The 11,906-nt window shown below is 37.0% G+C and overlaps 2 protein-coding genes across 2 annotated transcripts; both read left to right on the top strand.

The window, feature by feature from the left end:
• Positions 1-3,612: 3,612 nt before the first annotated feature.
• Positions 3,613-5,877, top strand: LOC136804666 (S-formylglutathione hydrolase-like). Its single transcript, XM_067061272.1, has one exon. It carries the CDS (start codon positions 3,662-3,664, stop codon positions 4,598-4,600), a length of 939 nt encoding a protein of 312 aa, XP_066917373.1. The 5' UTR covers positions 3,613-3,661; the 3' UTR covers positions 4,601-5,877.
• A 363-nt stretch (positions 5,878-6,240) lies between these two features.
• Positions 6,241-11,700, top strand: LOC136804665 (cleavage and polyadenylation specificity factor subunit 4-like). The gene is made up of 8 exons (XM_067061271.1): positions 6,241-6,393; positions 7,066-7,269; positions 7,643-7,738; positions 8,772-8,865; positions 9,572-9,707; positions 10,277-10,516; positions 10,794-10,823; positions 11,143-11,700. Exons 1-8 carry the CDS (start codon positions 6,291-6,293, stop codon positions 11,335-11,337), a joined length of 1,098 nt encoding a protein of 365 aa, XP_066917372.1. The 5' UTR covers positions 6,241-6,290; the 3' UTR covers positions 11,338-11,700.
• The last annotated feature ends 206 nt before the right edge of the window (positions 11,701-11,906 follow it).

Genomic DNA, 11,906 nt, shown 5'->3' with positions numbered 1-11,906 from the left:
GATTAAGAGCACGGTCGGTTGTTGTGTAGTGCGCCAAAGGTATGTAGAACTTTTGTTTGCTTGTTTATTCTTTTTTGGGTGCTATTTTAATGTTTTATTGCCAGGAATCTCTTAGAAAACAACACAATCATCTTCAAATTACTTTTTTAACTGTGTGGGATTAGATTTTGGCGGTTTCATTATGCTTTCAGCGATATGGCATGAAAGTGAAAGTGAAAGTGCCCTGTAACACGATAATGAGTCTTCAGTTCCAGAGCTTTTTGAATGAATATTTTAACTTAATTGATTTAGTTTTTAATCCCTGCTGATAGGAATAGTCCAAAATAGTCTTACAATGAATGTGGGCATTGTTATTTACATTTCGGGTTGGTTTTCGTGGTGAAAATGAGTTTTGCGGTCTTTTTTCAAAGTTTTGCGGTTTTCTGGAAACAATCAAAATGTCACTCAAATTGGCCAAAATTTTCAAAGTAAATAGTTTTAAATCCTTATTTCCTTTGAAATAATGTAGAAAACTCCCTTATAGGCTCAAATCATAAAAAAATCCCTATTGAAAACTATAATCTTTTCATTTAACCACAATTTATGTTTTAAAAGCACGATTTCTCAAAACGCAAATCTGGGGGTTCCCAATCACTGTGGCGGAAAAATCTCAAGATGTAGTTGTCCGATTGGTCTGATTTTTTCAAGGTATTTGCACATCTATGAGGGCTGTGGAATGAGCGAAGGATTTTTCAGATTTCACTAATTCCAGATCTCATATTTTGAAAAAACTGTTTTCTTGGCTTTTACCCCCGGATTTTGGATTTTTCAAAAAAAATTTTCGCTCATTCCATTCTTTGTCCTAAAGTGCCTCTACATACCAAAAATCATTAACCAAGTATTTGTAGTTTTCTCTAAAACGTTGACACAAGATTATTTTGATTTTTCTGAAAAGTCGTACCAAACCCCCGTCTTCCAATTTTTTTTTTTAATTTTTTTTTTTAATATTAACTTTAGGTCATAAATAACAATACCTGGAAGTTTCAAGCCCATATAATTTTTAGTTATTGAGTAATCAACATTTAAAGTTAAAAGGTCGATTTTTCAATTTCCAGTGGATGGCCACCTTAATGATATGCAACTTTTGTCCAAATTTCATGTTTATACCATAAGCCAAACTGGAGTTATTCAAAAAACAAGTTTTGCTGACGTCAGCATTTTTTGGTTTTTGCCTGATATCTTTTTTGGGTGAAAGAATTAATTATGGTACAGCTATTCCAGTGATCTACACTCCAATACGCTTCTTTCGACGTATGAAGTGATATGCTATGACAGGGGCATGACAAGTGGAAACGGTGATAAAAAATTAAGGTAAATTTGAAAAATCTGGACAGGCCTTAATTTGCCTGAGGTGGGGAGGGGGTACTTGGAAAAATGGATGGTGGGTATCTGCGGACGGTAAGGGTCGGTTTTTTCACCTTTCAAAGTCTCTCTAAGGGTCAGAAAAATCTGAAAGTTTTAAATTAGTCTCTTTAAGGGTAGGAAAATTCAGGATTTTTAGGAAATTTTGATTTCCAGAGAAAAAATTGTAATAAAGTCCCTCTAAGGGTATGACTTTTTTCAAAAATCAATTTCTCTAAGGGTCGGTTTTCGGAGGTCCCGTCCGCACACACCTCTCATTCGCCAACCCTAGTACCCCCTGGGGACGAAGCCCAACGAATCATCAATCTGACACTGGTCTACGACATTTTGTACTGTCTGCTTTACACATCATATAATTGAAGATGGGATTAGTCTATAGAGACCGCGTTTGATCGATTTGATACGTTTTTGCACCTTTTTAAGTCATTTCATATTTTGGAGATCTATTCACTTTTGGTAAGAATAGATAGATAGCATTTTTCAATTCATTGCGTGCTTGACGTGCATGGTTAGTAGTAGACGATGCTATCGTCCGTTTAAAGGTCAGTAAACGCGGGAAAGAGTCAGGGCGTCAGGGTGGTTTACGGGAAAAAAGTGGCAGTAGAGTTTTGGAACAAAACGTAAACATCACACCAGGGGGTGTTAAAGAACAACACACCCTGATCACACTACACTGTAAACATCTCCGCCTCTGCTTACTCCACCTGAATTTACCACGCCTCTCCTAAACTATTCCCTTTTTTTAGTGATCTTGTGTAGACGATAGGATCGTCTAGGTTAGAAGACATGGCTTTCGAAATCGGACCCTTACCTCTTGAGTAGTGAAAATATATCCTCACAGTGCATTGTACCGAACCTTTCTGACCCTTAGTAAGATAAGCGGCTCAGAAAGGTTACAGTGTTTTTGTGTTGCATATCTTATTTTGCTGAAGCTACCCAAAAATAAACCTGGGATGTAGACAGGAGACCCGTCCTGTATTTTTACAAACTGATGTATACGACATGCACGTTTGCTCGAGATCTCGAGTGCACAACTCGGAAAAAGTCGAGTGCAGGTGCGCAAATTTTGAGGTTTTTAGGTGCAAGTGCAGACAGTTTTTTAGCCCCAAGTGCAGAGTTCTGCTATTTTCTCCTCAAGTGCACCTAATTTTAGCAATTTTTTGCCTTTTTAGGATAATTTTCGAGGTATAGGTACACCCTGTCTGGACCAAAATTTATCAGGTGCACTCTTCCAGTGCGGAACTTGGTTAGAAAAGTCAGGGCGTCAGGGTGGTTTACGGGAAAAAAGTGGCAGTAGAGTTTTGGAACAAAACGTAAACATCACACCAGGGGGTGTTAAAGAACAACACACCCTGATCACACTACACTGTAAACATCTCCGCCTCTGCTTACTCCACCTGAATTTACCACGCCTCTCCTAAACTATTCCCTTTTTTTAGTGATCTTGTGTAGACGATAGGATCGTCTAGGTTAGAAGACATGGCTTTCGAAATCGGACCCTTACCTCTTGAGTAGTGAAAATATATCCTCACAGTGCATTGTACCGAACCTTTCTGACCCTTAGTAAGATAAGCGGCTCAGAAAGGTTACAGTGTTTTTGTGTTGCATATCTTATTTTGCTGAAGCTACCCAAAAATAAACCTGGGATGTAGACAGGAGACCCGTCCTGTATTTTTACAAACTGATGTATACGACATGCACGTTTGCTCGAGATCTCGAGTGCACAACTCGAAAAAAGTCGAGTGCAGGTGCGCAAATTTTGAGGTTTTTAGGTGCAAGTGCAGACGGTTTTTTAGCCCCAAGTGCAGAGTTCTGCTATTTTCTCCTCAAGTGCACCTAATTTTAGCAATTTTTTGCCTTTTTGGGATAATTTTCGAGGTATAGGTACACCCTGTCTGGACCAAAATTTATCAGGTGCACTCTTCCAGTGCGGAACTTGGTTATTTCCAAATTTTTCCTCGAGTAGTGCAGTCTTGTCCATAGATTGATAAAGAAAAAAGCCCGAGGGCCCGAAGGGCTAGATGACTTTGAAAGGTGGGTACCAGAGAGGCCAAGTTTTCTTCAGGTAAAAGGGCTAAAAGGTTCAGGTTGCCATACTCTGCAAACTGGCCGTGCGTAGTGTGCAATACCCTTCGAAGAGATGTTTCCCCGATTTTCCCGTTTTCCCCCGATACAAAATGGTTCTATTTTTCCGATTTGTCTCATGCGCGTGAACATATTCAAAGATTTTGGTGGTTGTACTGGACGTACCAGGACGTACATGATTTTTGGTCGTCTGGCTAATTCTTTGCTCCCAAAGAAATCTACAGGTAAACTTTTCTCAGTAACAAAAGCATTCAGCAAGATGGCCACAACACTGGAACAAAAATCTACAGTGAAATGTTTTGGCGGAAATGTCAAAGTTTTCACACACGATTCAGAAGAAACAAAAACAAAGATGACCTTTGCAGTTATGTTGCCACCAAAAGCATTGAATGATCAGAAATGCCCTGTATTGTATTGGCTTTCTGGACTTACATGCACTGAGCAAAACTTTATCACAAAAGCTGGTGCTCAAAAATTAGCCTGTGAGCTTGGCCTTATCATAGTTTGTCCAGATACAAGCCCAAGAGGATGCAACATTGAGGGAGAAGAAGATGGTTGGGATTTCGGAACTGGAGCTGGATTTTACGTGGACGCAACTGAAGAAAAATGGAAAACAAATTATCGTATGTTTTCTTATGTCACCAAGGAGTTGCCAACCGTCATTGCTGCAAATTTCCCAACAAACGGAAATCAATCTATCATGGGTCATAGCATGGGTGGACATGGTGCCATTGTTTGCGGATTGAAAAATCCTGGTCAATACAAGTCTATCTCTGCGTTTGCTCCCATTTGCAATCCTATGAAATGTCCATGGGGATTGAAGGCTTTTTTAGGTTATTTGGGAGAAAATCAGGAATCATGGAAAGGGTATGACTCGTGTGAGCTTGTAAAAACATACAGTGGCCCTAAAATTGAAATTCTTTCAGATCAAGGGAATGAGGATGGTTTTCTCAAGCAAGACCAACTTTTGCCTGATAATTTGGTTCAAGCTGCTGCATCCAACAACAATGTTGGATTGATTTCTCGCATGCAAGATGGATATGATCATAGTTATTATTTTATTGCTACTTTTGTCGAAGATCATCTCCGTTTCCATGCAAAAGCTTTGCAATAAATATATGCATGATATTTTTTATTAATTAGGTTTCTGTACCAGGATTAATGAATCTGATTTTTAAGAACAATCTGTGGGGTATTGGGTATCTATCATGGAAATTTTTAAAAAGGCCCACCTAGGAAATTAAAAAGTCTGTTGAAGGCAGTGTTAATTCGTGTAAGTAACGCCTTTATCAGGATTACTAGCAGGGATTTTTCCAAGCACCAAGCAATGCCTCCGTTTGTACTTTCAAATTGAGTTTTTAACAAAGGCGTAAGCCGCGATATCAGAGGCTTGGGGAGCCTTGAGCCCCCCTGTGGGTCCAGGGCTAGCCCTGGTGGGGGGTTCAGAAAGCTGAGCATATTTGTCTTAACTAGCACTTTAAAACGGTTAAAATTGAATGAATTTATGGAATTTATCAATGAACTCAATTTGAATTGAGTTTCATGTCACCATCTAACGGGGGCATTTGGGTGCTTGGAAAAGACACTGACTAGATTTGTCATCCAGGTAAATTTCACTTGTGTTTTCAGTGGTCTATTTTCAATTTCTTAAGCCAACAGTAGTAAGAGTCTTTCATTTTGTCCGGTTAAAATTTAAAGACTAGAGGCTTAGATAAATACTTAATAACGTTTCCAATTAAAAGAAGAATAGATTTTGAATTAATACAGGTGTTTAGCCAATGTATGTAAAGGTCATTTCAGACTTTTCTAATTTCTAAAATTTTCATGAGCGTCAAATAAAAAACAAGCTAACCCGGTATTAGCTATATGTTAATTAAATTTCATACTGCTGTCTGCCAGACCCCCTGCTCAAATTATTTTCGTTGCGTTCAAAAAAATACCGGCCAACTGAAATTTCCTTATTTGCAGCACTGACTCATAGTGACAAAAGAAGTTTCAACAAAGAACTGATCAGAAATCTAAAGCCCCAAATGAATAGACAATGTTTCCATGCTTCACTGCTTTTTCAAAATGTTCAATGAAAAATATAAAGAGGAAAATATAACCCATATCTAAAGCAGTAATTTCATATTTTGAAGTAGAAAAATGCCCCTGAAGTTGGGAGAAGATTTCTTATCTGATATTTCCTACAAACGAGTCATTTGAATGTTATTCTTTCAGGTCTGGTTATTGCTAGATTTGTTATTTCTGTTAATTTGCTAAGCTAGAAAATATTGATTTTTGTGATAATTACTACTTTTTTGTTATATAGGGATTTTGACTCTTAGATTATATCGCTCATTTTCATTCTTATTTTTGTAAATGAAACATCAGATTATTTTTAAAAATCAACACCCCATTTAGATTTGTTTGAATCCCAGTCAAGGTTTCAGGGACTGGCTTTGAAATGCTGAAAAGTCTACCTGAACTCAAAAGACTGAAATGCATTATTTTCTTAATGGAGCTGATTCTTAACCCTTTTTCATGTTTTTCATGTTACATACTTTCCACCATTATAGAATCAAACATTAGAATCTGTGGAAGTGATCCTTTACACAAATTCGAATGTTTGCTTCTATAATGACAAAATAGAAAATAGAAAATTGAACTTATTCTTAGAAAAAGTTTTGAGGTGTTTTTCGTCGTATTGGTAGTTGCAAGTAATAGTCTTTCTTTGTGACCTTTCTTAATTTCACCCATTATCATAAATTTATTTCCAGACTACCCAAAACAATATAAAAACTACAAATATATGAAGTATAAAGATGGATGACATCATTGCTAATGTGGACAATATGCGCTTTGATATAGAAGTTGCATTGGAAATGCAGCTGGGGATTCAACCTCTTCCTTTCCCTGGAATGGACAGTAAGTTTTCCGTACCAATGTTGAAATGATCTTTACTACTACATTCTTGTGAAGCTCTTCTAAAATCTAAAATATCAAAACATTGTATTCAATGAAAAGTTATTATTCATATGAACTTTTGTAACATAAAAACGTTACAGAAAGTCAAATCATCCAAAATTTAGAGAGTAAACAAGTATATGTGTGCGCATTGACCTCAGGTAGCGAACTACTAAACTGAGGACTGAAATGAGATTCAAACTCACGACTTTCGCATTACTAGTGCAACTGCTCTACTGACTTAGCTACCCATTCCACACTAGAAGCATGTTTGGGAACATCGTCCGATTCTGGACTCGATCACTCCAGTAACCACTTGTAGCGTGAGATACCAATGAGATAAACTACAAAAGACTTTATTCGACATTAAAAGCTCACTACTTTGAGGTGCTTACTAAACAGGGGATGAAAGAATCGGAGATTGCACTTCTCTATAATATTCAGAAACAAAGTGAAAGATGAAAATCAGGCAATGTTATGAAGCAAAGCAAGAAACTTTCTTTCGACAGCTGATTTTACAAAAAAGTGAAGCTGTCGATCAGTAATTTACACTATTTACTCAATTTTCTTCAGGTTTCTTAAGTCTTGAAATGCTGATTTAAATGTATTTCATGCTTTTTTTTATTTTTTTAGAATCTGCGTCCGCAATTTGTGATTTTTTCATCTCAAACAGATGTACGAGAGGGCAGCTCTGTCCACTGAGGCATGTCAGGGGAAACCAGGCTATTGTATGTAAACATTGGCTTCGTGGGCTGTGTAAGAAAGGAGACGACTGTGAATTTCTTCATAAATATGATATGGAAAAAATGCCTGAGTGCTATTTCTATATCAAATACGGTAAGACTAAACCTAATAAGATTACATTAAGGGTAGAAAGGTCATCCTTGAGTTTTACATTTAGATCAATGTCTGCTAATAGCATTCAAACTTTTTTATTGCAATCTCTATGAAATCATATCTTCAAACATTTTAAAATTAATCGTCTCCTCATTTATTTGCATGGAAGGGTGTTTTCAAAGTAAAATCGAAACTCGTTTTTCGTACCACTCTACCAGACTAAATGTAAAGAAAATTTTTCAATTTTGTCATGTAGGGTCTACACTAGAGATTTGCTTTTGTCCTTGGCACTAATGTTAAAATCTTTATTCACAGTAAAACACTTCCCTTCTAATTATGCACAACTCCAATTCAATCCCACTTTAATTTACAGGGCAGTGCAGCAACAAAGAATGCCCATTTCTCCATTTGAATCCAGAAGATAAAATCAAAGACTGTCCCTGGTACGATCGAGGCTTTTGTAAACATGGTATGTCTGTGTTGTTGTTTCCGAAGAGGAAATATTTGTTTCATTCTCTTTTATTTATAAAAAGAAGTCAAAAGTCAAGATAGACTTTTGCTGTTTTTCTTGCTTTTTGTATCTGGTGGAAACAGGTGGAAAGCCTGTTTATAAATTACGTCACAAACAGCGTTTGATTTGTCTTTTAAGATGATTTCTAAGGTCGAGACTTCAAATCACACCTATCACACTGAAAATATCACTTGCACTTCTTAGAAATCCTTTTGGGAAGGATTAGTCTTGATAGCCTTATTCTGAAAACGAGGCAATAGTTGTTCATTGCGTAATTTATGAAAAGGCTTACTTACTTTTATGGGATAAATTCTCACGGGAATTTAATTTCGTGGATGGCATTACTGGGAGACAATATTTTCACGATTTTATGCCTTATACTGCCAAATCTTGCATGTTGGTTGTTTGCATACGCATTATTAGCGCTTCTTTGATGCCAGTAAACATTTAAAAAGTAATTTGTTTGACATTTTTTGAGTTTTTCGTTTGAAAATATTTTGCTGATAAGGTCTTTCTAAATTTATATTTGGACTTGAAATTTCTCGGATGACACCGAAATCTGCTAAATTTCATACCATCAAAGTATTGCGACATGAAAGGAAACCAAGCAGAACTAAATCCCAAAAAAGACATCCATTTTCCTTGAAACGTAAAGAAAAACAAACGTTTGGCTTTTTTAAAAAGCTATATTTTGTACTAAACTAAGTATATACAACTTTCACCTTGATGTCTTTTTCGGAGTTACTTTCTTTTTATTTTACCTGATTTGTCAGCTGATAATAGCTTCTCATTCATGTATGTGCATACATGATATTTATGACTTGACGCTTTAAATGGGAACACCCATAAAAGACCGGGTGCTTGCCACTGATTGTGAATTTAAATAATAAAATCGTCGAAATCGCCCTTCTATTTTGGATACTTCCGTTTAAAACATTACGTCATGAATATCATGAATTGTGACGTCAACGAGCAATTCACTTTTTTTCAGGTCCGAATTGTAAGAACCGACATGTCCGAAGAGTTATGTGTGTCAACTACCTCTGTGGATTTTGTCCGGAGGGCAAAGAATGCAAATTTTCTCAGTAAGCAAAACATTTTCATAATCAATTAACTAATTTTTCATAATTCTTATATGCTTAATTGTTGGGGGGATTATTTTCCCTTTTTTCGATTTTTTAAACCCCAAAATCACTTTATAATGATCCCACCATTTTATGACTTTTTACCAAAAACTGTCAAAAACCTGCATTTTCCTAATGAAATTGACTAAAATTTCATTTCACTTCTTTCAAAGTTCCACCTCCCCGCTTATTCTACCAGATTCTACCCCTACAATTAAGCACAGAAGAGTTACATTATAGTGAAATTTGATAATCTAATTGTAGTGGCTCAAAAACTAAGAAGACTATCCTAGAAGGCTTGGGTATGTTGTGCTCATAATTGTTTTAAAAAGGCTGGTCTCCACTTGCGTGCGCTTTGATCGCACCTTTTGCTTCAATCTTTTTTTGCTTGGAAAAAAGATTACATTTTACGTTATAAAAATGTAGCGCGCGTTCGAAAAAAAAGTTGAAAACATTTCAATTTTTTCAACCGTTACGTCAGATCGTGCCAATGAAATTCTTTCATTTTTCTTTTGACTAATAGCGTGAAAGCTTTGCTTGAAAAAGTGGGATCACAGCGCGCGCAAGTTGAGACTGGCCTTTAAGTTCTGCTTGAAGAATCCAAGTTTCCCAAAATCATTTTCAAATCAATTTTGGAAATTAACCACATCTTTGCTTCATCTTTTAGTCCACGCTTCGAGGTACAGATCGTAGAAGAACGTAAACCCTTCGCTCACATCGTTTGTCATGCATGCGGTGAGCAAGGTCACAAGTCGACGCATTGTGCAGTTGCTAGGCGACTCAATGCTGAAGCTGCTATGAGGGTAAGAGAACGACTTCTTTGACAAATGATATTCCTGGATATTCCCAAGATGAATAGTTATTCGTTCGCTTAAAGTGAGCACTTTTCTTGGCTACCACGTAGAAACCACTTTCAAGGGAATAAGTCTAATTACGCTAACATGGTTTCTACATAATAGCAAAAGTATAGCCATCTTAGCAGAAAAATAGAGATTTGTAAAATGAAACCGTCTCTCAAAATCACAAGAACCTTAGTGTTCCCTTTTAATAATTTTGGGATTGTAAGAGCTCTGGATGAAAAAGATCTCTTGCGTCAGAGTCGTACCTATTGAGTTTGAAGTCTCGGGGCTAGAGAGGAATTTTCAACCATTCTCACGCAAGAAAAAGTGAAGACTTAAGTTTACCCCGCATTTAGAAATTTTGTTTAAAAAGCACACGGATCACGTGTTTTGGATGGGGAATAGGTGGCTTCCTTTCCCATCCAGAAGTTTCTGCTGTTGAAATCAATGGCCATACATCGGTACATTTCAAGCCTTGTGAGAGTAAAAAGGTGAGTTTTCGTAACTGGTCTCCGTATTTCTTTCATTTGAAGGGTGAGACTGTTCCCGACGCCCAAAGCACCACTCAACAAACAGAAGAAACAACCAACCCCACTGAGAACAAAGCGCCTCCTCAACGCGCCCATCGACCGCCAGCTGGTATGCCGCGGGAACGAATAGAACCGCCCGCTCCAACGATTGTTCAGGGTGATCCGAACGCTGTTGGTGGAGGCGGAGGGGCGGCTTTCGTACCTTTTGGAAAACGACCTCTCGAATTTGTCACGTGTTACAAGGTGAAATATATTTTCAAGAAAATTGACCTCTTTTTTTAATTGCTATTATGTTAAGTTATATGATAAGTGTTTACTTGATAATGTTTGCGACACATAGTGTGTAAGAGGATCATGGGTCGAGGTCATACAAAGAAAATGGGTTTTCATCAACAAATGAAGGGGCGAGAGTTACTTACTAGGATAAGAAAGTATCAACATCAAAACAAAAGGACATAGCTTACATTAGTATTTCTAGTAATTATTCACGAATCTTAATTTGTTTCTGTTTTTGTTTTAGTGCCGTGGAAAAGGTCATTACGCAAATCGGGTATGTAACCATAACATTTCTTTCTAATAAATATTGCACATTTCCTCTCAGTCGGATAAACCAGGCTCGCCTTCATATAACTTGGAATGTTCAATAAAGTGGAATTCTCAGAGATCAGCCTTAGCACTACAGTGGAGTCTCCATAACTTGAAAACGCACGGGGAACACAAATTTGTTCAAAATTAAGGAGATTTCGAGTTACGTAGTAGAGTTTAATAGGTATTGTTAACTGAAGGAACTATTAAACTTGTTCAAATTAAGGAGACATTCGAGTTATAGAGGTTCGAGTTAAAGTACTATTTTCATATTCTATTTTTAGTGTCCATTTTCGACCAATCAACACCGTCCACCAGCCGGCATTCCAATGTCAATGCAACGATATCCAATGCAACATCATCATCATCAACCGCATTTCATTCAACCTAATACACAACCAGTGGTCCAACAACAACAACAACAACAGGTACCTCAGGTATCTCAGGTACCTCAACCTCAACAGCAACCTGTATCTTGATGATTCGTCGTTGTTATTTGTCGGCTTTTCTTGTCGGTGACGTTATCGGTTTTGGGGGGCTTTTTTCGACAAACGACAGAAGCTTTTGTTACTAAATACTTTAGGGTGCTTTGAAAAATTCTCAGGATCATGTTGATTTTTTGGCAATATAGTGTGTCAAATGTATAATTTTCATACTTGCCAATCCTAATGATGCATTGGGGTGACAAAATAATAATTTTTTTCAATCCCCCTGATAAATCACAACGTCATAGATATCTCAAACAAAAACTTTATCCAGTTTCAAGGTTGTTTTTGTAAAATTTTTCATTTTTGTTTTGTATATATTTATTATGACCCAATATATTGTTTATATACCTCTCAGCCATAAAAAATGTCATATATTTTTCTTTAGCCATCTTCCGCCCCCAGAGTTTTTTTCGAGAATCGGACTCCGTCACATTCGAGGGTATAGCATTTTGATTCATTGTACAAAGTATCAGCAAAATTGAATGAGCCAATCTAGAAAAGCTCATAACGAACGAACGAGCGGACAATGGTTAATTTATATAGGACCTCCAGATAGGTCC

The sequence above is a fragment of the Clytia hemisphaerica genome, unplaced genomic scaffold, assembly GCF_902728285.1.
Source record: "Clytia hemisphaerica strain Z4C2 unplaced genomic scaffold, Clytia hemisphaerica genome assembly, whole genome shotgun sequence".
Lineage (NCBI taxonomy): Eukaryota > Metazoa > Cnidaria > Hydrozoa > Leptothecata > Clytiidae > Clytia > Clytia hemisphaerica.
The sequence above is the reverse complement of the archived record's forward strand: the minus strand, read 5'-3'. Positions and strand labels throughout refer to the sequence as shown.

Bases quoted from the DNA above. Each gene is read 5' to 3' on its own strand.
- LOC136804666 (XM_067061272.1), top strand. From the start codon at position 3,662: ATGATTTTTGGTCGTCTGGCTAATTCTTTGCTCCCAAAGAAATCTACA.
- LOC136804665 (XM_067061271.1), top strand. From the start codon at position 6,291: ATGGATGACATCATTGCTAATGTGGACAATATGCGCTTTGATATAGAA. The intron at 6,394-7,065 runs GTAAGTTTTCCG...TTATTTTTTTAG, and splicing joins TCCTTTCCCTGGAATGGACA to AATCTGCGTCCGCAATTTGT. The intron at 10,824-11,142 runs GTATGTAACCAT...TTCTATTTTTAG, and splicing joins AAGGTCATTACGCAAATCGG to TGTCCATTTTCGACCAATCA.